At 35.1% G+C, this 25,271-nt stretch overlaps 2 protein-coding genes across 9 annotated transcripts in view; one reads left to right on the top strand and one right to left on the bottom strand.

The window, feature by feature from the left end:
• kcnh5a (potassium voltage-gated channel, subfamily H (eag-related), member 5a) overlaps positions 1–25,271 on the top strand; it is a 227,759-nt gene that overhangs the window by 138,356 nt on the left and 64,132 nt on the right. For all 3 annotated transcript variants that reach the window (XR_015517664.1, XM_087296997.1, NM_001276280.1), the window contains 1 exon segment: positions 17,979–18,178. Coding sequence is in view for 2 of the 3 variants with exons in the window: in XM_087296997.1 (XP_087153123.1) it covers positions 17,979–18,178 (200 nt within the window). In the remaining variant the exon portion in view is untranslated.
• LOC147832193 (uncharacterized) lies at positions 9,576–14,239 on the bottom strand. Of its 6 annotated transcripts, none has more exons than XM_087298152.1 (8): positions 14,098–14,239; positions 13,167–13,229; positions 12,895–12,962; positions 12,621–12,689; positions 12,269–12,416; positions 11,969–12,126; positions 11,724–11,816; positions 9,576–10,497 (listed from the first exon to the last, which is right to left on the bottom strand). In XM_087298152.1, the coding sequence occupies exons 6-8, from the start codon at positions 11,987–11,989 to the stop codon at positions 10,171–10,173; spliced, it is 441 nt and encodes a 146-aa protein (XP_087154278.1). In that variant the 5' UTR covers positions 11,990–12,126; positions 12,269–12,416; positions 12,621–12,689; positions 12,895–12,962; positions 13,167–13,229; positions 14,098–14,239; the 3' UTR covers positions 9,576–10,170. The 6 variants fall into 6 exon arrangements, with proteins under 6 accessions (XP_087154278.1, XP_087154279.1, XP_087154280.1 ...); XM_087298153.1 differs by having other exon boundaries at positions 9,576–9,748; positions 10,167–10,497; positions 12,621–12,962; positions 14,118–14,239; XM_087298154.1 differs by lacking the exon at positions 12,895–12,962 and having other exon boundaries at positions 9,576–9,748; positions 10,167–10,497; positions 14,118–14,239.

Genomic DNA, 25,271 nt, shown 5'->3' with positions numbered 1-25,271 from the left:
CCCAATGCGTGGATTTTACATCAAATCCACTTATAGTGCTTCCGTTCCCCTCCTCGGGGAACGAAGGGTTACTTTAGTAACCTCGAACGTTCTCCTGCCAAATTTAGAAATTTCTTATCTATGTTTCTTTTTTAAATATTCTCAGTGGTCATTGGTGCTGCTGAAAGCGATGCTTTACATGAAGTTTAGGAGCATTGAAGAGCAGCGTTTAACTGTATTTTGCTGAGTGTGTTTTTATTCAGGTTTTCTGGCTGAGGACAGTCATGGATAAATAAATATGATTAAACTTGCCTGTAGGCAGCAGTAAGTCACTGTCTTAATAATTGATTCACTGAATCATTCATTTAAACGATTTGTTGTAAACTATTTGAAATGAGCAGCTAATTCATTTAGAAATAAAGCCAGTGACTGACTATGTGAATGAATCATTAAATGGCTGACTCACTCGATTCACCCACAAATAGATTCATTTACTGTGGAAGGAAACACTGCTTTGTTGCTCTGAGATATTAACAGTAGAGCTGCTTCTAAATGGTTTAGTTAATGAAAGAAACGGCCAATCTATAAAGAAATGAAGCATGAATATGTAAGACATATCTATCAATATTTATCTGAATGTGCAATCTTTTAGACCGCTAATGGAGCTGTTTAAAGGACACCTATTATGCCCTATTTTCAAGACCTAAAAAAGTCTTAAGTACTCCCAGAATGTGTCTGCAACGTTTCAGCTAAATTTATTATTCAGATCATTTCTTTTACTCTCTTGAAAGGATACATTTTTGGCGGCCGTGTTTGAAGTACAGTGGTGTTTGTGCTTGGGATTTTGATTTAGAAGGATACCCAACATTAGATGTCATGATAAGCACAACACAATGACAGACGGAGACTCAAGTACTGCAGCAAAGACCCAGTCAGAAACATCAAGGTTAAGACCGAACCAGATAGTTTCTGAATGGTTTGGCCTTATTTGGTTAGGCCTTATTTGATAACTGGTGTTGTTGCAGAGTTTATTCAGCATTTTTGCGATGATGAATGCACCCCATATATACAGACGTTTAACATGTTGTGCATTTTTGTACATCTACTTGTAGCAAGATGCCCACAAAAAAAAGAAAAGAAAACAATGGTAGCTTTAGCCATCTTTGTTGCAGAACTTGCTTTTTGATTTACATGATTTCACTCATTCATTCATTCACACATTCATTTATTCATTCATTCATTTTTCTTTGATTTAGTCCCTTATTTATCAGCGGTCGCCACAGTAGAATGAACTGCCAACTATTCCAGCATATGTTTTATGCAGTTAATCCTCTTCCTGCCACAACCCATGTCTGAGAAATGATGATCTCAGTGTCTTGCAAATAATGCCTTGTATTGCCTCTCATTAAAAAAACAAACAAAAAACATACATTTATAACACACATTTCTGCCCAAAAACCTCCTAAAAGTAGATTGTACATGATAGGTTTACTGTAGGGGTGTCCAAACTCGATCCCGGAGGGATCCCGGTGTTCTGCATATTTTAGTTCCAACCCTAATTAAATTAAACTGAACCAGCTAATCAAGCTCTTTCTAGGTTTCACAGGTTTAGAAGTTCCTGCTCTCCTGTGACAAAAACTGCCAAAACAGACCACTCTGTGCAGGTGTGAAATGGGCTGTTCCCTCTAGTGTGGCTAGTTTTGATAAACATATGAATGAAACCACCTCAAGATCTCCGTTCTACCTATTAGATAAAGATAAAATTTGAAAACAGAAAACCATTTGTGATAGGCTACAGAGTGGCTACTATGTTTCAGCCTAGCCAATTACAATGCATTGTGACAAAACCCCTCCCATTTTATGATTTCATAAAAAAAGTATATATTTATTTTAAGTACTTTTTTAAAAGAATATTTTAAGTACTTATAATGTACTAAAGCAATGTTTTTCAACCATGTTCCAGGAGGACCACCAGCACTGCATGTTTTGTATGTTTCCTTTGTCTTTCACACTCATTTCAGTTCTTTCAGTCTCTGCTAATAAGCTGATGATCTGAATCAGGTGTGTTTGGTCAAGGAGACATGGAAAATGTACAGAGCTTGTGGTCCTCCAGAAACGTGGTTGAGAAACACTGTACAAAAGTACCACCTAACTGAAGACATGGTTTGCTACTAGTTCATGCAATTCCAATATCAACTTGCAGGGGCTCTGAACCTTCATATGAAATCCTCAGATGATTGTTACTAGTATCATTACTTTTTTTTTTTCATTTTAATAAACAATGTTTTGTTATTATGTACAACATTTTTACAAGTGTGGTATCCACAAGCCCTCAGCAGTAGTAGTGAAAGCCCTCTGTGCTCATTACAGTAAAACGTCACCAGTCAAGCTTCCACCACAGTGCGCAAATCCTTTTACTGTAATTGCAAAGGCCAATTGGGACTGTTTCCTCCTTCTGTGTGAGAAATCCAGTCCAATCTCAAATACTGTCCAGTCCAGTAGCACTCTTTCTTATTTCATCAGCCATCATCAAAAGTGCATCTGCAAGGCCTTTGTTATTCCCATTACCGGTCCATAAAAAGGCATCAAATTGGCTATTACCCTGACCTAATGAGAAAATGTCTGCTTCAGTGGAGAAGAGAAGGCAGTTATGAAAACGATGGTGCCAGAAATGACGATGAGAAATGATGTCTGGCTGACACGCAACCATTCTTTGGGCTCCATCAATCAACATTTATCCAACAGCCATAAGGATATGATATTGCATCCTCATGAGGGACCACCCACTATCATGTCTTCTGTAAATTCGATTACGCCATGAATGTGAAGTAATGCAGAATTGATGGAGCTTGATGCTCTCTGAGAACAAGTAAGGGATGCTGAAGCTGATGAGTTGGAGTCATTTTGGAATTTCATGTGCATTTCATGTCCAGATCACTTCATCATGCCAATGTTGTTCTCAGATATATATTTATGTCGCTTTTATGCAGCTTGGATATTTTGTTATCAATATGCTCTTTTTAGTTCTATGGAATGAAAGTTGTTATAGTTTATTTCTGTTCCTTTAATTCTTTATTTATATATTGGTTTTCTCTTTGTGATCAAATTTTCTTGTTTATGGAGTGCCTAATTGCTTTTTTTTTTAATAATACGTATTGCATTATGACATCATATGTTTTAAAGTGAACAACAAATAGGTATTGTCTCTTAAGATACATGTATAATGATTATTATTATCATTATTAAAATAAATGAATTATATAAACAAATAATATTATAGTAAACAGTGTTGAGGAATGTTACTTTTAAAAGTAGTGCATTACAATATTGAGTTACTCCCCTCAACTAATTGTGTTACTTTTTATGGAAAGTAATGCGTTATTTTACTTTTATAAATTGCTTTATGTTTTCTTACACGGCTGAGGTTTGATCTCTTTCAGAACTTGCAGAAGCTTTTTCACCTTTTTTTTTTTTATAGAGAAGCTTTACATTAAACAACCACCTATATTACCTACACCTTCATTTACCTTTAAAAATGTAGGATAAAATTACATGCTGTTTATACAGATTAATAAAAGCATGGAAAGTAATGTTTGCTACTTTTGTTCGTTTTGTGTTTTTAGTTAAGTAAATTCACTACTTCATTGTGATAAAACTGCAATAAAGGTCAAGAGTAGACTACAAACATGACATAATTTATATTTCGGAAAAACTGATTTCAAAATCTTTAATATCAAAGTAAACAGTAAGGAGATAAAAACATCCTTAAAACAGAATAAATCTTTGAGATTTATACATTGAATAAATTGCTTCATGTGGCTTTAACAAATGTGTAAATCTTTTCTCAAAATAGAAGAAATCTTACTATATTACAAACTACAGTAGACAGTTGCTGCATCTCCTCAAGAATAAAAAGCAATAACATTTTTTTTTTAATTTAGTGGAATAATTGTTTTACCTGGAGATGGTGAACTAATGTTAGTAATTTGTTGTTTAGCTGGAGGTATTAGAGGTCATGTTTCTTGCAGTTGATGGAGTTTTACGTACACATAATTTACACTTAACGACAATCCACTTCTTTGCTTTGATGAGTTCAAAATAACAAAAATCTATTGCAAAAGTGTAAATCTCTGGCCTGCCATTGTTTCTGTAATGCCATTGTTTCTGTCTGTAATGATAACGGGCGATTCACGAATGAATCATTTTTCTGACAAACCAATTGACCAAATTGAATTGAGTTTGCGTGAAATGCGTCTTCAGTAGGCTAAGTACTTTATTACTTATTTTTTTAATATATCAGATACCCCCTCTGAATCGAAATAAACCAATATCCTGAGTTATTCAGTGATTAGAACAGTACATGGACTCATCTGCTGTGAATAAAAGAGACCTGATGATGATGATGATGAGTGCAAACTGACTCTCTGTTCCCTTGCAGCTCGCTCTCGCATTGAGAGTGTGATTCAACCTGACAACTTGACCTTATTTTTTTCAGCAATATATTTTGTAAAAGCCAATTAAGTGAGGTAAAAAGTCAAATAAAAAAACTCAAATAATAATATTATTTTTGTTTACTCGTTACTTTAGAAAAGTGATATTATTACGTAACGTGCATTACTCCCAACACTGATAATAAATGTATCTTTCACATCTGGCATAGTGCAGATAATAAACAAGGATGAGGATCCAGAAGCCAAACACATGTTTATTTACAAACTAAAAACAAAACCAAACAATGTGTGAAACACCATTGGCCTCGTTTATCAATGCTGTGTAATCAACGCATGTCTAGTAGGTATATATGGTTTCAATACCATACAGTTGACCAGCCAAACATTAAAACGCAACTTGCAGTGATCGCTGGTTTATCCAATGTAATCAGAGCGATCGACTGCACACACATTGCTATCTGAAGATTAATGTGCATTCGCGAATTTATTATTTCCATTCAATAAATATGAAAATAATATGTGATGCTCAAATGCGCTTAACATAATACACACACTTAATAAGGATTCCTACTTGTCTTCCTCGTGATGAAGTGTAGGCAAAATCTGATATGTAATGGGGAAAAAAGAGGAATTTTATCAGACGCTGGATTTGAACCGGGTTCATGAATGATAGTGTCAAAACATGTTGCAATGCGCTTTACAAGCTATGCCACTTACACTTTTGATATTCGCTCCCTTTAGTTATGTTGTCTCTGTCAATCAAACGAGTAGGAATCACTAGCTCATTCCACTGAGGTGTGCTATTTGAACTTAGTCTAAATAGACACTACAAAATTTAACATCTTTACTTTTTTTTTATTTAGTCATAGTGCGATGTTTACACCCCACTGGATTAACTGCGTCAGCTGAAATCTGCCACTCTGTTTTTTATTTCTTTTTTTATTAATTCTTGAGGACAAACTTGCAATTAACACCGTTTTTCTACGGTCTACGTCCGAAAGGAGCACCTCCAATTCACATTGTTCAAAGTTTCTCTTTTTGCTTGCTTTTGCCATTGCTTTTTTTATCTGGTTTTGCCAAAGTAGAGTCATTTCCATATTTATGAGGGAGAAGGCAGAGAGGGGTTTTGGGTTTCATACATTAGACTTTTTTACTGTGAACACACATTTACAGCTTTGTGCGTAAACAATGTTTTAGTATAAATTCAATGCAAGTCTTTGTACATGAGGCCCCAGACATCATGGGACTGACTTAAAAACTAATGACAATGAAGGGCTAACAGAACAGTTTATGAATACACAAGGAAGCAATTAACTACACAAGCTGACGAGGGGGTGGAGACGACTAACTCAGAGATTAACAAGATAATAAGGGTAAACTAAGGTGACAGGAAGTAACATCAAATCATTGATCTGAAATACACAGAAACAGAAACCAGGACAATATAATATTATAATAAGACAACAGAAGAAGCAATTTTAATAATTATTAATATGTATTTTATTATCAGGTTTTGGTTGTTTTAATTGATATTAATCAATTAATTGATGAATTGTAATTAATTATAATCAATTAATGCATTAATAATGATAATAGTAATAATAATAATAATAATAATAATAATAATAATAATATAAAAACAAACTTTTTTATTTCATTTAAACTTTTAAGTTATTATTATTATTATTATTATTATTATTAGGGCGACGCAGTGGCACAGTAGGTAGTGCTGTCGCCTCACAGCAAGAAGGTCGCTGGTTTGAGCCTCGGCTGGGTCAGTTGGTGTTTCTGTGTGGAGTTTGCATGTTCTTCCTGCGTTTGTGTGGGTTTCCTCCAGGTGCTCCGGTTTCCCCCACAGTCCAAAGACATGCGTTACAGGTGAATTGGGTAGGCTAAATTGTCCGTAATGTATGAGTGTGAATGAGTTTGTGGTTGTTTCCCAGTGATAGGTTGCGGTTTGGAGGGCCTCCACTGTGTAAAAAAACGTGCTGGATAAGTTGGCGGTTCATTCCGCTGTGATGACCCTGGATTAATAAAGGGACTAAGCCGGAAAGAAAATAAAGGAATGAATTATTATTATTATTATTATTATTATTATTATTATAATAATAATAATTATTATTATTATTATTATTATTATTATTATTATTATTATTATTATTATGTAGTTTTATCATTCATTTAAAAAAATAGTCTTCATATTCCTTTCTGAATTTAAAAAGTGATAATTCATTTGGGATTTAAATAAACATTTTAATAAACTGATAATGAAACACTTTCTGGAAAAGTTTTTTTTTTTTTTTTTTAAAGACCCCCAAACTGTTAAAAAGTTAACGCTTAGTGTTTTCATTTTCTTCACCTTTTTCACGCTGTCTATGTGAGGCATCTTCCAGTTGATTGTGTGATTGCTTGACCTTTATACTAACAGTGAACTCAGCCTCTGAAAAACAACGACAATTAACTGTAAGATCTCACTAATCTCTGCTTAATTACTCGTCAAGCACATGTCTAAAATACATTATGTAAGATTTCATCTGCGCTGCAGCTGCTATGTGTAAATGACACCGTCTTTGCCCTGTTGGTTCCATCATTCAGGTGTGTGTAATTGCGTAGGTTGGCATGCATTCATTTTTGGCACATTTACATTTCTAGAATAGCAGACAAGTGTAAAATATGTCTCCGTTGATGACTTTTTATTGCACTCGTTCATATTGATTAGACTAGTAAAAACAGGCAGACGGCTGACACGTGAATGAATCATTGGCCCAGAATTGATCTCCGTCACTGCTATCTTGCAGATCTAGAAATGAATAGCTGCTATCATCACTCAGCCTGCATTCACTCACATGGCCAGTTAATTAATGCTTTGGTTTGCATAGAGCGCTCGTGTTGATCAAGCTCCCGCTGGTCTCTGGCATGCGTGTCAAAAGAGGCTGAATGCCAGGATGATTGGTGCATGGCCCCTGCTCTGTTCTCTCGATAGCTGGGATCTTGTCAATCACTGGTGAGATTTTACAGGTCCCCTGAAGAGCTTTTAAACGTAAATCTTCATTTGCTGTGTGACGTAATTTCAACCAAAATTGGAATACAGCGCAGGGCATTGCAAGTAACCTCTGCTGGCTAATAGAGTTGTTTATATCATAGCTTTGCCAGTCCAAAACTAGCTTTTCAAAACTATTGTTAGCCAGTTAAGATTGCAAGTTTCTTGAATCCATAGTTCCAATAAACAATCACAAACAGCATTTCAATCTTGTGTTGACACTACACCTCTTGAGCTGTAATTAGAAGCATAGCTCCTAGTTGTGTTCAATTCTGCAACTTTTACTCATTCTGAAAACTTAGCCCTATATACATTTCTGGAAATTGTGAATTATGTAGCCAGAGCAACGTATGGCTGCATTTCATCTTTAAAATGAACGCTACGGGATGGTATGATGCAGTTCCTTTTCACGCTTACCAGCTGACCAGTGACCACATATGGACGGCGTTCCCGCTGTTACCAGTTTGTCCAGTGGCTCGCCATGTACGTCGCCAGACTTGAGACTTAGAGAGGAGTTGACCACAAGTGGATCAAGTCTGATCAAGAACATATCCAGAAACATATCCAGAAAGGGTAAGACAAGAATACAGTAACAAGTAAATAACAGAGTGAGAATGTGGTCAAATCTGAAAACGTGGTAAATATCTAACCTGGGGCTAGTCTGGGGCTTTTCTTTTTCTGGATGGCTTTTAAAAAACTGTCGGTTGAGTTTAGGGAAGAGGTTGGACAGGTCAATCGGTGCTTTAGGGAAGGAGGAAGGTGGGTCACAATCAGTCAGTCAGTCAAACAGTCAGTCGACAGCGGCCTCTGGTGAATTTACGTGAGAAGAGTATCCGCAAATGGCACTCGCAAGAGAAATTTGAGATCTCAAAAAGCGAAAGTATTTGGCACTTTCCATGAAATGTACAGTTGAAGCCTCCCTGTTTAAAAATAACAGATAATAACAAAAACAACATATTTCTAAACCTAATGGTTTTAATAACTTATTTCTAATAATTGATTCATTTCATCTTGTCATAAGGACAGTAAATAATATTTTACTAGATATTTTTTAAGACAATTCTAGACAGCTTAAAGTGACACTTAAAGGTTTAACTAGGTTAATTAGGTTAACTAGGCAGGTTAGGGTAATTAGGTAAGTTATTGCATAACAATGGTTTGTTCTGTAGACTATTGAAAAAAAATGTAACAAAGAGGCCAATAACATTGACCTTAAAATGTTTTTTAAAAAAACTAAAAACTGCTTTTATTCTAGCCGAAATAAAATAAATAAGACTTTCTCCAGAAGAATAAATAAAATATCAGACATACTATGAAAATTTCCTTGCTCTATTAAACATAATTTGGGAAATATTTAAAAAAGGAAAAAAAATTCAAAGGGGGGCTAATAATTCCGACTTCAACTGTATATAGGGGGTACATTTTCAGAAAGAGCCTGGGTTGCAAGTCTGAGTTATGCCCCCTATGTATGTCGTATTACTTTCCAAAACTTAGCCATTCACTTTGAATTTTAAAAGCTAATTGTTGTCTTGCTTATGTTTAACGTAATTTGCTCAAAAGTTATTTTAGTACACTTTTCCGGTCTTCAACAACAACTTAAAATGAACATGATTGTACAGCCATATATCCATACACTGTAAAATGTAATTAGTTGACCTTACTTAAAAAAAGTATGCAAACTCGTTGCCTCAAAAAAATTAAGCAAAGTAAACTTAAGATTAGTGAGTTAGAAAAGCTTGTTTTTTTTAAGTGTGCAGTACTATATCAAGTAGTACCACTAACACGTTTTTTTTATGTTCATGTAACTTAATAGCCATGCTTAGTGTTAACTTAATTTTTTCATTTTGTGTTGATTGCTTGATATAAATTTAACCCCACTTAGAATTACTAAATACCTACAACTTAACACTGTCAGTTCTGCTCACTCATTTTTTAAGTTCACTTAAATTAAAGAAACCAATTTCCTTTAATGGGTCCTTCTTGGACCCAAACCTGGGCAGCTGCAACATGTGACCTTTTCTCTTCCCCATTTATCTATTTTTGCTGTTACTATGTGATAAAGGCAAACACAACACAGACATATAATTTAAAAGAACACTCACTGGTTTGATTCAGCTCCATTACAAAATTTATTCAATGCACATTCAAGTACAAAACAGCAGCTAAACAACAAAGTTGTGGTTTTATTTAACTGTATAAAATGACAAGGAAAAAAATAAAAAATAAAAACATTTCTGTGAGCTAATTGTATGCATGTCTCCCAATATTAAACAGGTAACTACAGGACGACTTCAGTGCATGCAAAATCAGTGCATTTCTGATCAAAACCGAAAGTACATCACATACTTTTGTGTCCCAAAGTGAGCAGTCCAAGGATTAAACCAACACAAATAAAAACATCATTAAAAGTTTTCCCAAAACACAAATGTAAACAGGATAACCTTGCTAGGTTATTTTCTGACATTATCATCTAATAACAACTAACAACTCATTGCAACACAACGTGGCACTATTTCCACCATTAGCAAACCTGCATAACATGGTAGACTTTAATGGAATATTCTTTTTTTTTTTCCATTGAGAACGTAAATAAGCGAGAACAGTTCCATAAAAGCATCAAACTTTCTCTGATAAGAGGAGAACATTAATGGCTGCAAAGCTTACAAAGTGCTATCTGACAGCCGACGGCTCTTTACTGTTCTAACCCAGAAGACTGTTCTTCAGAGTTAACAGTTTTGGTGGGAGGTTTTTCTTTACCAGTCCAAGCATCACAGTCTGAATGAAGTTGAGTGTATTTGCCGTGCATTTTGGGTAATCCAAATGCAATGCATATGTAAGACCAAACAAAGGACAAACTGCCTGAGGCAAGTTTTTAATATGATCCATGACAACACCTCCCTCCAGAATGATGGCAGTGGAGATGGGCTGGAGGTCCACTGAGCTTTGACCCTCGTGAGGACTATCTTCACTGACAACTGTCAGCACACCAACAGTGATGCATTCTAGGGCCTCGTCTCTCTCTGTATCCTAAAAGACACACATTCTTCAGCATTGCAATTTATGCTATTCTAAAACATTCTTTTTTAGTGTTGTAATGTTATCAGAGAATATGGTTTTAAATATGTTTTCACACTGGATTGTAACAATAAAGCAAACAAAATATATTTGTTATGGTTAAACTAAAGCTAAAAAGGTCTATACATCCTCAAAGAGTGACACTGACTTTTCAACCTACAAAATACATCAATCACTGTACAAAATGTATATTGTATATTGAGCAGATAGAATTACATCTGTCAACGCAGGTATAGTTTTATGTTCATGCAGAGTGTAGGATTACAAATTTAAGAATATGTTTAAGATCTATGGAAGACATTTTCTATAAATTTAAATAAATTAAATGACTAAAATGAAAATTAAAACCAGATTAACGATTTCATTAGAGAAAACTGTATGCAAAATGTGTGACAAAATTGACAATGAAATGATTTCATTCTCATGGTGACGGTGCATCATCCATGTCAATTTGAAAAATAAAATGCAATTGGTGATTTCACATTTAATTTTCACTACAGTCTCGAGGCAAGACAGCCAATATTAAAATGAAAAGCCAAACGTGAAAAAGAAACTACAAATAGTTTCTTTATTAACGCTCACGCAATAATAGTGACAACTCAAATTAAAATTGTAAATTTTAGTTTTCATTTTAATTCCTTTTATTTTGGTAAAGTGTGTGTGTGTGTGTGTGTGTGTGTGTCTGAGTCTGCGTTTGAACCTGTGAGTGAGTCTTTTTGAATGTGTGAGTGTGTGTGAGCCTGTGTTTAAGTGTGTGTGTGTGTGTGTGTGTGTGTGTGTGTGTGTGTTTGTCTCAGTCTGTGTTTGAGTGTGTGTGGTGTGTGGGTGTGTCCACCTCCAGGTTGGTGTGTGTGTGTGTGTGTGTGTGTGTGTGTGTGTGTGTGTGTGTGTGTGTGTGTGTGTGTGTGAAATTTGCAACAAGAAATCTGTGGAGCAGTCATAGAAACTGTAGCAATAGCAATGTCCTTAAGTTATCTGACAAGTGTTGGCAATGGAAATGTGTACTTGTCAATAAAATTATATGATATATTTAACCCTTTTGTTGTGCCTTGATCAGAATTGACTGCAGCAGCTCATGTTCTCAATAAAGAATCCTGCTGAAGAAAGAACCAAGTCTCCTTGTCTTCAATTCTAAGTGTTCTACAAGACCAAACTTTTTCTTATGTGCAAGTACTTACAGAGCAAGTCTTGTAGAATTCACTGGAGTCATCACCGAGTAAAATGGGAATGCCTTTGAGGACAACAGAGCGAAGTACTGTGACGTCTGGTGTCTAATGATACACAGAGAGAGAAAAGACCAGTTAACAGAGTAATTTGCAAGGCACAAGCAGACAGGAAATAAAATAGGTTGGTCTGGATGGTCTCATTTAGAACTTGATTGATGAACTATCACACAGATCAAAAGCAAAATAAACCTACTTACCATCCAGCTCATGTGCTGCATCAGCTCCCTGAGTTTCTGGCCAACAGTTCCCTTCTTGTTTTGAAAAGTTCAATGAAACGTGGGGCATACTGGTCCAGAGCCTCAAAGAAGTCTCCCTCAAGATTCTTACTGGCGATTCTATTAAACTCAGCAAACACCTGAAAAAGTAGAGAGGAGTGGGTAGGGATGGAGAGGTGGCAGAGGGATTAACATTCCAACAAGTGTTTGGATTTCTAGTCACACACCTTGAATTTATGTTTATTTGCATTATTTTATTGGTTGAGAACAAAAATTGCTTACCTGTCTCTCTATGATATGTGCTATTTGGGTATGTCAAAGAACTCTGGCCACTGTTGTCTTAGCGATGGTGATGCTCCTACAGGCGACAGGATCTCAGTGTCTGCTGTGCTGCCCTCAGTGTCTAATGTTGTGGTGGGTGATGACAATGCTGTTAAATGGAGAGTCACAAGAGGGATGATTTTGACTGTAGCTCTTTCAGGTAAATCAGTTATTTCAGTCAAATTGCAGAGGGCATTATTGGAGTCTTGATCTTCATACTGCAGTTTAAAGTCATACTGCAGTGACAGTTTATCCACCAGTTGCACTTTGAATTCTTCAATGGACTGTGGTCTCTTAATTAAAGTCAACTTACTTATATCATCTTCTGCGATGATGACTCTCAGTAACAACCTCTGGTCCATTTTGATAACTGTTTGAAAATCTGAAAAGAAAGAAAAGATAATTTTGGCATCAAACCTAGCAACATAAAAAGACAAAAACACTCAAATGCAGTATCAGATTTGAAATACCAGAGCTATAGGAAAAACTAAATCCTTGCAAAAATCGAATTATCAAGCTTTTAATCAATGAACTTCTTTAAGACAAGTGAACACAGCAGTACAAAAAGTAAATGGTAAATGACTCGCTTATGTGGTTAGACATCAAGGGAACTGTAGTCCTGGGTATGATGGACTATAAATTGAACCCACAGTATCTATAGAGACAGTCCAGAAATACTAATTACATCAAATATTTGAAATTCAAAATATGCATAAAATATTATGTATGATGAAATATACTATAATGAAATAATTTCAACACAAGATTTTCTTAGCTTTTGTTGTAATCCAATTGCTCTGATGTAAGCCTAACTTTTACTTTGGCATGTAATAATAATACAGTTATTAGTTGAAAATACCTTTTATTGCTGGGATTATGGAATGTGTGGATTGATCACCATCTGCTTGTGCCTGGAAGGAAACTGTTAAATAAAAATACAACAATTTAGCACAACCAAGTACATGTGAAAGCTGTAACATAGGCCTATAACCCACAATGACAGCTCCCAGTATTAAAATGAACATATTATGTACAAGATGACCTTAAAGAATAATGTAAGCCACTGAGTATGCCAGCAAATATGTTCCCTATCATAGCAGACTATGATAAACTGAGTGTAAAGATCTTTCCAGACAGGTAAACACTCTTGTCTGTAGCGAACCAAGACTGATCTGGGTAGTGGGTACTATGGTAAACATGGAAACAGCACAGCTACGAATATTGACTATGAAGTGCGAAGTGTTAAATAAAATAACATTAAGTTAGTTGACTGTGGTGATATCCCCAATCATATGTCGACACAGAGTGGTAACGTTAATCCTGTTTTTGATAAGCACAGACTTTTATTGTTGGTAGCTAAAATTAGCATAGTCTTTACAGACTATTTAAAAAAAAATTATACATCCAGACTTGTTCTGATGTTCTGCCTGAGCTTACAAACAACAGTTATAAAACTCAGGAAACTCCCAAACCGCCGGGATCAGTCTGTCATCATCATGCTAGCTGCTAGTCAGTACTCGATGACAAATGTTACTGACATGGCAGGTGGGCGCGAGCTTAACGTTACTGCTACACTAAAGTTTTTCCTCAATTTTAACGTGACAAAAGTCTTGAAAATAATAAAGTATTGACCAAGTTTCATCAAAATACAGCCACGTTATGTCCATAATATAGTTAGCTGGCGTTAGCCGACATTACTACACACATCATTACTAGCAGGCACAAAACACTGGCGCTGATTTACAGAAACAAAACGATCTGCGCAAGGGTAAATTAAAATATTTACTCACCAAATGAGTGTGCCAAGCACAAGAATCGCTGTTACGCTGACGATAATCACAACTGCCTTTAAAGCGATGTTTAGGTCCAGCTCAATGATATCCAGCTTCATCTGGTCGGTCAGTTGCGGTGACATACCGTTTGCAAAATTACGAATCCCGCCACGCCAAGACCCGCCTTACGAAGCAGCTTGATTGGTTGGGGATGATTGATTGATCTGCGCATGCCCACAGTGTCATAAACTTACTTTTTCTAAATTAATCCAGCTCAAGTAGACTGAGCTGGTAAGATTTTTCAACCTCAAAGTACAAGTAACTTAATAAAAGTGAGTGTTAATAGCAGGTTGATAAAAACTGATTAAGGTCAATTTAATATTTTTAATTAAATACCATGTTTGCTTTTACAGTGTATAACATATTGAATATAATACAATTGTGTGTAAGAGACTTAATTTTGAATGCTGTAGTTGCCTGTGTGCTGACTCTGCATTGAATCTTCACCTCTGGGCTTGCTGTAGATAGGTGAGTGTCAGCTTTTTTGGGTTCCTTCCGACATTGGAAGGAGTTCAGATCAACACTGCGTCAGCTAGTGGTTATTATTATATCATATATGCAAGTGTATATTTACTGTAGTTGAACCATGTGTATAAAAGCTCTCCTACGTGTGAATAGAAGACTGGTGTCGGTGGACGAGACACTTCAGATTCTAGAGAGTTTTCATTGGTCTGAAGATCTGATGCTGAAGTGTTCTCTGATGTCATAAAATTGAATAAACTCTTATTGGTGGATTAGATTAGGATACATGCTATTGTGAGTGGTTTTATGTTGTGTTTACAATAGAAAATGTATAGAATGTTGTTTATTATTTTTGCAAAAGGAATGAAATGTCTTGTTTCAGTTAAGTAGACAAAAGTTAGACCAAGGAGGAAGATAGACCAAGGCAAGCAAACTAATGGCTAGATATGAAACAATTACAGTAACTACACTATATAAAAAAGCATCTGTTGCTGAGTTTAACTACAGATATTTCTGTTACTCCACCTCCTTAAGGAGTGTCATTACAGAAGTTATACATTTCAACAAAGTTCAATGATGGATTTCCAACAGGGTTCGGGAAACACTTGTCACTACCTCATTTATTTCCAGAACAATGTATCATATTTTAGTAGTCCAGCCATGAGTATCATCTTGTTTGGTAAATGCACTCCATTGAGTGCAAGAGATTGAGCCCAGCACATGTATGACAGCAATATAATAGCAATGCTGAGTCTGTCTAACCAAAATACAGCATTCTGAGTAACCCGACTGGACTGTGTATGTGTTGTTTGGCAGTTTGCATGACTATACATGTGAAACCAGACTGCATTCGCCTTAGTGGAAATCATTTTTTCACTGTCTTAACTGTTTGAATTGTGTCATTCATCATATAGAATATAATACAATTGTGTGTAAGAGACCTAATTTTGAATGCTGTAGTTGCCTGTGTGCTGACTCTGCATTGAATCTTCCCCTCTAGGCTTGCTGTAGATAGGTGAGTGTCAGCTTTTTGGGTTCCTTCCCACATTGGAAGGAGTTCAGATCAACACTGCGTCAGCTAGTGGTTATTATTATATCATATATGCAAGTGTATATTTACTGTAGTTGAACCATGTGTATAAAAGCTCTCCTACGTGTGAACAGGAGACTGGTGTCAGTGGACGAGACCCCTAGAGAGATTCTAGAGAGTTTTAATTGGTCAGAAGATCTGATGCTGAAGTGCACTATGATGTCATAAAATTTAATAAACTCTTATTGGTGGAGAGTTTACTGCTTATATCCTTTAACAATCAGCACATTAGCTTTTAGAAAATCTTATAATGAACATATTGATGATAAAAGTGATCATTTTTAATTTCTCACGGTGCTTTCCACAGGAATCTCACCTCTTCATCCTCTCTCTGTTTGAGCCATTTTCCTGTCCGCCTCTGAGAACACACTGCTAACAAAATAACAATAGATTTCAGCAACTATTTTGGTCTGCGTTGCCGTGGAGACGCTCGGGTGTAAGTTGGGATAGGATTAGGGGGATATGGCAATGTCTGCTGGCAAATATATTTTAGCAGACTAAAAAGATACATCGCTGGATGTTGTTAAGAGGAAATATCTATGGCAATGTTTTCTGACATTTGGCAGATTGTATTAGCTGTTTATAAGGTAGATTATATTTTACATTTTAAAAATATTGTATGTAAGGATACTTAGGGATCAGAATTTTTGCAGCCGATACTGAGTACTGATTCCTCGTCATGGTGATCAGCCGATACAAAGTAGCGATACTGATGCTTTAAGCTTTATAATACTTAAGTGGAGATCTCTACTTACCTAAGAGAATAAATTAAGGATACTGCATATAATCCCTTAAACATGTTTCTTATAACTCTTTAGGTGTGATCATGTAAAAAAAAATGGTAAGAAAAATGACTAACAATGCAATTTGGAAACAACTTCAAACTTCTTTGCTAAAAGTATATAGGTCTATAAACTTCTGTTTATTGTAATAAGTAAATTACAAGAAGTTATATTATTAAATATTCATGTTAAAAATATAATTATTAAATGCTTTTTTTTTTTAAATGATCTAATATTTTCAGCCAGGTTTTAGTGAACTTGTAATACTGTCCAAAAACACAGAACTTTCAGTTCTAAAAAAGGCCTAAACACATGCAAGATCATTCAAATATCTCCAACTAAAATAAACACTTGCAATCAGTCCATGGGATTGGCCAAATCAGAGAGTACCGATTGAGTCATCAAATGTGATTATCGACCATACCGATCTCCGGCTGATCGATCGGAGCATCCCTAATTGTATTTATTCAATTAGTTGATATTAAAAGAGTACTTATGCCCAGTAAAGGACTATATTTATATTTATAGCGGGAACTACTTCAAACTTTACTCTAAAATAAAAAATACAGTCAACTCATTATTCATTTTGTTATATAATAATAATAATAATAATAATAATAATAATAATAATAATAATAATAATAATTTAAAAATAAAAAAAATTTAAAAATAAAAATAATTTAAAAATAATAATTATTAAAAAAATAATAATAAAAATAATGCATTAAATTTGGGCATCATGGTGGCACAGTGGGTAGCACGGTCGCCTCACAGCAAGAAGGTCACTGGTTCAAGCCCCAGCTGGGTCAGTTGGCATTTCTGTGTGGAAGTTTGTATGTTCTCCTTGTGTTCGTGTGGGTTTCTCCTGGGTGCTCTGGTTTCCCCCACAGTCCAAAGACATGCGCTATAGGTGAATTGGGTAAGCTAAATTGGTCATAGCGTATGTGTGTGAAAGAGTGTGTATGGGTGTTTCCCAGTGATGTGTTGTGGCTGGAAGGGCATCAGCTGTGTAAAACATGTGCTGGACAAGTTGGTGGTTCATTCTGCTAGGGCGACCCCAAATTAATAAAGGGACAGCTGTTAGGCAGAAATAGAATTAATAAATGAATTATGCATCAAATCAATAACAATTACAAGTACAACTATTGTTATTATAGTTCTTTTAATTGTTGTTATAATGCTTATAATAATGATAAAACACAGTTTATAATAATATGTTCATGGATACTGTCGCTGAATAAAATAAGTGTTTAGTTAGAATAAAATAAGTGTTTAATCAGATAAATATGGTCTATAACTGGAATTTAACTGTGAAAGTCCAGAATTCTCCTGTTGTATGTTTCCTCCACTAGCATCAATGAGAAACTCTCTTCAGCCAGCGATTCACCATCATTTCTCTTCAAATACTTCTAGACACTCTCGTCTCCGTCTAGCCTTTGATTTATATAAATAGTAGCTTTCAGTGGTACTCTAGAGTTGATTCTCCCCTTTCTGTTGATTTGCAGCTCTTCTGTACGCAACCATCTTTGGAAACGTGACCACCATCTTTCAGCAGATGTACACCAACACCAACCGCTACCATGAGATGCTGAACAACGTGAGAGACTTTCTGAAGCTCTATCAGGTGCCTAAAGGGCTGAGCGAGAGGGTTATGGACTACATCGTGTCCACGTGGGCCATGACTAAAGGCATAGACACAGAGAAGGTGTGTGAATCTTCAACTCTTCCTTTTATTGGTGTACCTTACTCGTATACCATAGCGAACAAAATGTATAGGATACTACAATGTTGTTGAAGTAACAGGTAAGCACATGTTCTAAAACGCTTCAATAGTTTTAGGAAACATTGTACAACTTGTTAGAGTTTTGTCAACACAGGTATATTTTAAAAATCATAAATATATCTAAAATATTATATTGAGGTGGTGTTTAGAAAGAAAATAGAAAGTCAATTTCCTGCTAACATTTGATTGGACATTTTTTTTATCAGCTAAACAAATATTACTGTAATTCACCATAAAGGTCATCAGTTTACCGCTCTTTTCTGCTATGAGCAAACACATTTATATGGAGCATTTTAAAGCTGCGTCAATCAGCTGATCTGTCTGCAAGCTGAGATATGAGTGATCCGCTGATGGATTGACTGATTGGCATAGCTTTGAAACACTCATATCATCTGAGCACATGAACAACAATCAGCTGTGAATGCACTCAACAGCATTTTGCAAAACTGAAGAGCAGGGGGGAGGGATATGTCGCAGGAAATCTGAATAGCAGGGGGGGGGGGGTGTCGCTAGGGCACTTCGAATCACTTTGGAAGGGCACTTTCTATTCAAGACTAAAAAGGGCATGTGCACTGCACAGGTTGAGCCCTATGTGTGCACGTGCCTGGTTCACTGTATAAAATGATAAGGACTAATAAAGTAATTTCATTATGAAGGGCATTGTATTGTGTATGTAAAAATCTGATTCCAGGTCATTACGGGGAGTTCACCAAAAAATCAAGATTCTGTCATCATTTTCTCTCCCTTCACGTCTTTAAAATCTGTTTGAGTTTCTTTATTTTGTTGAACTCATATGAAAATATTCTGATTCTGATGATTCTGGAATCCCAATCATTGACTTCCATTCAATTTGCTTTTAGTATAGAAGTCAATGTTTAGTTTTTCATCTTTCTTCAGAATATCTTCATATGATTTCAACAAAATAAAGAAACTCATAAAGGTTTTTTTGGGATCTCTTTAAATGAACAGTTGTGAATATTAAATCTCACTATGGTGATTATTTCGAGTAAGTTATTGTGGTAAAAAAAATCATCTACACTAATTGAACTAATTGTGTGTTTTCTAAAAAATAATAGCACACCTTAGATGGCTTATGAACCAAGCATCAAGCATGTAACAGCCCTGTTATATAATTAGTTTTAAACCCATATAAACTTAGTTGCTTTGCTTGTCAAACCATCTGTATGAGCACACACTCTTTCCACTCTCCATATGCAACAGACACTTTCTTATAAACACTACAAGTTACTGGATAATAATGTGCATTCTTTTAACGTAGGTAAGCTGGACAAAACACCTGTTGACACCTTTTTTTCTCTGTGTGCGCATATGTGTGTGTATGTGTATATGTATTTTCATTTACACTTGTCATAGCATATATTCACTCTAAAAATGCTGAGTTATTTTAAAACAGTTCTGGATGTAATAGGGACTAACCCAATTCCTGGGTTAATTTTTTAAATGAAATTAATACAACCAAATTTAACTCAATGTTTGGTCGTGTTAGTCTGTATTTTACCCATTTACCCATTACCTATTACCCATTTCTAAGTGTTGCTAAACTCTGGTGAATTGAAGTGCTTCTTTTATCCCTATCTGTAAGTCACTTCAGACAAAACATCCGCTAAATAAATAAAAGTAAATGTAAATGAACTCACATTACATACATTTAGATGAGTGTTGACAACCATACAGTTTGGAGCTGTTTTAGATGATCTGTAAATGAATATCTAAAAGCCAATTCACATGCAACATGGCCATTGTAGCCTAAACAGTTATGTTTAATAAATTGCATGTCGAATCAAATAACATATTTCCATTACATGTCTATATAATGCTTTTCAAGGCGATAATGGCCTTAAAATGACATTTCTCTGCTAAATAACATATGTAATTATTATATAACAATAAATTCTGTTAATTAATCCCCACATACTGTAGGGTCATTATTAAGTTCTGTTTTCGTTATTTTGAAATTGCTTTTAATACTTCACACACACACTAAATAAAGAGATTTGGAAAAAGGCACACGGCAAAAAAAAAAAAAAAAAAAAAAGATTTTCTTATTTAGATTTTTTCCAAATATCTAAAAATTCTTAAATCAAGAAGCAATTTCTAGATAAGCAATAAATAATATATTGTTTTCAGAAATAATATGCCAATATTAAGTGAGTTTTTCCTTAAGTGAAGTTTATGTATAAACTAATTTCGAGAGGATCACGTGCTTATGATTGCTAGTGGCTGGATCCGCATTATCCAATTCACTATGCTCCAATCAGATAACTCCAAAACTACTATAAATACCCTGGGTTTCATTCCTCTGCTATCTTCGTTTTGAAGAGTCCACCCTTCCACCCCTACTCCTCCTTCTTCCTAGATGGGTGACATGGTGGCCCAGTGCGTAGCACTGTTGCCTCACAGCAAGAATGTCTCTGGTTCCAGGCTTTACCAAACCAGCAGACATTTCTGTGTGGAGTTTGCACTTTCTCCCCGTGCTCACGTGGGTTTCCCCCGGGTTCCCCAGTTTCCTCCCAACGTCCAAAAACATGCAAATTAAGTTAATTGACTAATCCAAATCGGCACCATAGACATGCTTCTAGTATGTAGTTATCTCCAAGAGCAATCACTTAATGTTCATCGTTTACTACAGCAGGGGAGTTCTCGAGATCTACCTGAGCTCAAACTCCCCTCCAGCCTTGCACCAGGAGGGAACCCTGGGCTCGAGGATCTCATGAGCTCAAGGCTCAAGATTGAACTCTTGAAAACTAGCAAAGTATTCTGCCAATGGGGTAAGCAAAATATGCTTGTTTTTCCTTTTGACATAAGATTTTTTTGCTTACATCACCGGCAGATTATTTTGCTTGTTTTAAGGAAAAACTCGCTTAATTTTGGCATATTATTTCTGAAAACAAGACAATATGTTTTGATTGCCTAGAAAATGCTTCTTGATATAAAATGTTTTTGATATTTGGACTCAAAACAAGACAAAAATATAAGTAAGAAAAGCATTTTTGCAGTGCAGTGCAATACTAAATGTAATGGTAAAGAGAAATAATTTCCCTTCTGACTGATATGCTTTCATTCTGTCAGAAACGTCAAACTTTAAACAGGGGAGGTGGAGAAAAGAGGCCCATCTTTTTGTGTAAGTGTCTCTCTATCAAGACCCCTTTTTATATCTTTCTAGAAGAGGAATGGGAAATTGCATTATATCCCAGGAGACATCAACCCTCAGGGAATATAGTAGATCTATTCAACCTCTGGCTCAAATTTAGACTTATAAAGGATTCTCTTGATTTTCATGCAGTGTGGGGTGAAAAATCCTCTGCATTTGCTGATGCACATACTGTATAATAGGCCTGATCAGACAGATCTTGTATGGGTGATCGAGGCACAAACTAGAGCTGATTTCTACAGGGGTTTAATTAGATCTTTTTGGTGCACCACATAGATTTGCATAGATATGTGCTACATTAGCTTGTGGAAGTCCAGCACATACCATACCATTGCATACGGTACTGGATGTATATAGAGTATATAGATGTATATAGAGTACACATTAGAATGTACAGCAGAGGGTGTTTTTTTTTTAAGATTCAATCAAGTTAAAATGCTTAAAGAACCCCTATTTTGCGTTACAAAAGGTCATATTTTGGTTTTGGGGAGCTTCAACAACATGCTGATATGCATGTAAGGTCAAAAAACCTTTATTGTCTTGTAATGTGCATTTATGTTTACCTAATTATCCCAACAACTCTCATATTCATTAAGCAATTAATTTGTTCAAAAACCCCTCCTTAGCGCGATGCTAATCTGCACTGATTGGTCCAATGACCCAGTCTGTTGTGATTGGTCAATTACGTTATGCGTGAGATAGAGAGAAATGCCCAGCACAGCTTAACAAGTAGTCAGAGTGTGTGTGTGTGAGCCCAATGCAGGAGTGCATTAAAGTAACACAGTTTAACACCAGCATTATGCTCTAAACACACGTACACACTACTGAAGATATACACACTAGCTGAACTATTTTGAAGCTTGAACGCCACACAGCACGTGTGTAGGAACAGCTGATAGTGGATATAGCAACAACAAACGGTCGTAGATCGCGTGCTCACAAATGCATTAAAATCTTTTAAGTTGTACGCGTTGCATTCTCAACGTGGTTTTAGATGCGGTATGAGAATATAAAGACCAAATACAGTACAAGCAGTTTCAAGTAACAAAACACAATTAAATACGTAATTTGAAAACTAGAGAAAACAAGAAGGCAACCATTTTACTTTACTTATTTACTTTACTTATGTCCCATACATGAACAGTCTTTTCTAATCCTTCCTTTAACAAACGGCCGACAAAACCCCGTTGTAAGCATGTAGATTCCAGAAGCACTTGTCAGAAAAATGATGGGAGCACAGCACAAGGCTGGGGCTATAAGTTTGAGGTATTTTTGCAAAAATAAACTTCAACCACTGACTCTTCACAGCCTCATCTTTGGGAGGGGAGAGTAACACTAAATTTCCCTCAGACTTCAGAACACGGCGTCTATGCGATTTAATTCAACTGGGATTTGCTACAGTGTTTGACTTTCCCTTTTTTTTGCTACAGTGTTTGTGGGCGGGCCGGGGGTTTCAATTTTCCCAGGTCTATGTGCAAAAATAGGAGGGGCTTGAGTTCCATATGGACATCACGTGAGCATGGCTAAAGACTTGTTACCACTATGAGTCGACTCTTTTATAGATTAATTAATAGTTTTAAACACGGTGCACTTTCAGATTCAAGCCTTAGCTGGATATTTCACTTCACTTAGAGCTGTGTTACGCACTGCATGGAAGGTCATTTTCAAAAACCCATAATAGGGGCTTTTTAATAAAAAAATATTTTTAAATTAAAAGAATATAAATAAATTTAAATTAAAATAAACTAATTAAATTAACCAATTATTTAAAGAAACTAATTACATTTTAAAGTTTTCCTTTTTTCCTTTTATTATTTTCTTTTATCATTTAATTTTGAAGTATTATTTAATCTTATGATTTTATTGTTTTATTTTATTTTATAATGAATTTTTTACTCTCACAACACTCAATAATTTTATGTGCAGTATTTATTTATAACATTTATTCAGTCATTAATTTATATATTAAATATTAAAGTTTTTTAACAAATAAACTTGGTTTCATCAGATACTTTCAGAGATTTTCGCATTATTCCGTGACAAAAAATATGATTTAAAGTAAACACATTAAATAAATTTATTTATTTCTATTATTAATAATTAAAAAAAGAATAAAATAAAATAAAATAAAATAAAATAAAATGCAATTCAATGCAATACATTTTTACCCTGATTTTTTAGAATAGACACCAACCAAAACATCATTTAATGAAAGGAGTATTGTTGAAACACAATTTCATCCTTAGTTTGAGTATTAAAACAGATACTCAACTTGTATTTAATGTGTTTTCTTTGTATTTAAAGTCAATGTGTACATTTAATCTGATGTAGGAATCAAAAAGGGATGTCACATTAAGCATGTTTGTAAAGATTTCCGATTTATTTATTGTCAAAGTTCACCTATTGAGCTGTCACACAACTCTTGTTCTTTACATCAATACTAAGACCCTCAGCTAAATGAGACTCTTCAGTCGGCTAATGGGCTGCTGCATTTGGATCCAATTTGAATCAATACAGTTAAAAAAAAAACATTGCTCAGTGTTGATTAATCATTTTTTGTTTTTGTACATGCATGTTAATTGTTAATCATTTGTGTCAAAGGTAGTCTACTTAATTGTAGTATGCTAATATAATGACAGTATAAGCATTATTGATTTATTAATTTATTTATTTTTGATTAACCTCAAGTCCTTGGGCTCAGTGTTAATTGAGTTCTCAGTGTAAACAATACTCATGTGAAATATTCAGAAACTGACATTTCCAAATACCAATAGCAACCAAACATGTTTCTCTTTGCCTTCTTTTGTCTGTCTAGCTGAGGCAATGGAGTGCATTAAGGCAAAATAAACTCACTGCTTACGAATGCAATTCTCTGCTGTATAGACTGAACTGGCTTCCACCACATTATTACATCAGTCTCTGCAGTACTTGATTTAAGACTTTAATGAGTAGCCATCATAATAATTGTCATTGTTAACATCATTATTATAATTTAATAATGTATATTTTACTCACATAACACTTAATATTTGTATGTAAATTGTTCTTATTTAATTTTTACTAACATTTACAATTGCTCATTTAGCAGATGCTTTTATCCAGTGACTTACAAGTGAGGTAAAAAAAAAAAAAAAAAACATTTTAAATAATCAGAGATAAGCAGTATATAAATGCTATGACAAATCTCAATTTTTATGTTATTTCACTTTGATTAAATGAATTAACAAATAAACAAACAAGTAAACAGTCATGCTGCATACACTTTGAATGTTATCACTCGATTGCATGTGCACTATCAGTGATTATCAGCTGATAGATATGGGCCAGTAGTATGGCCATGTCCCTTTAAGGGAAGTCATCCAACTTGGCGGCCATCTTTGAAACGCCTTTCGGGAAGTATGCTCAGGCATTCTGTTTGAATGGGGAAACATCAAATTCTCCAAAACTGTTTGCCAGGCTTAGGATTACATTAGGAATCACCAATGAAATTAAACAACAACTGTCATATAAGTTTCATTTTTAAACATCCAAATCAAACAAAATCTGCATATTTTCAGATTCCCCGAGCTTATGCATGTGAACTTGAAAAGAACGAGATCACGACACCAACCTCATTTACAGCCGTTTACACATTATCATCCTCTGAGCAATAATCACACGCCGGTCTTCTGAAGTAATTCACAACTTGGTCTTGGACTGTACCTCACGTTTGTTTCATACAGATAACAAACCAAAATACTTTTGTTTTCAAGTACATTTTATTTAAAAGCACAGATTTCAAGCTTTATGTGGATATATTTCTTATGTCTGTGAAGCAAATATCCGCTGAGATCTTAGTGCGTT

Source organism: Danio rerio, chromosome 20 (genome assembly GCF_052040795.2).
Source record: "Danio rerio strain M-AB ecotype USA chromosome 20, GRCz13ab, whole genome shotgun sequence".
NCBI lineage: Eukaryota > Metazoa > Chordata > Actinopteri > Cypriniformes > Danionidae > Danio > Danio rerio.
The sequence above is the reverse complement of the archived record's forward strand: the minus strand, read 5'-3'. Positions and strand labels throughout refer to the sequence as shown.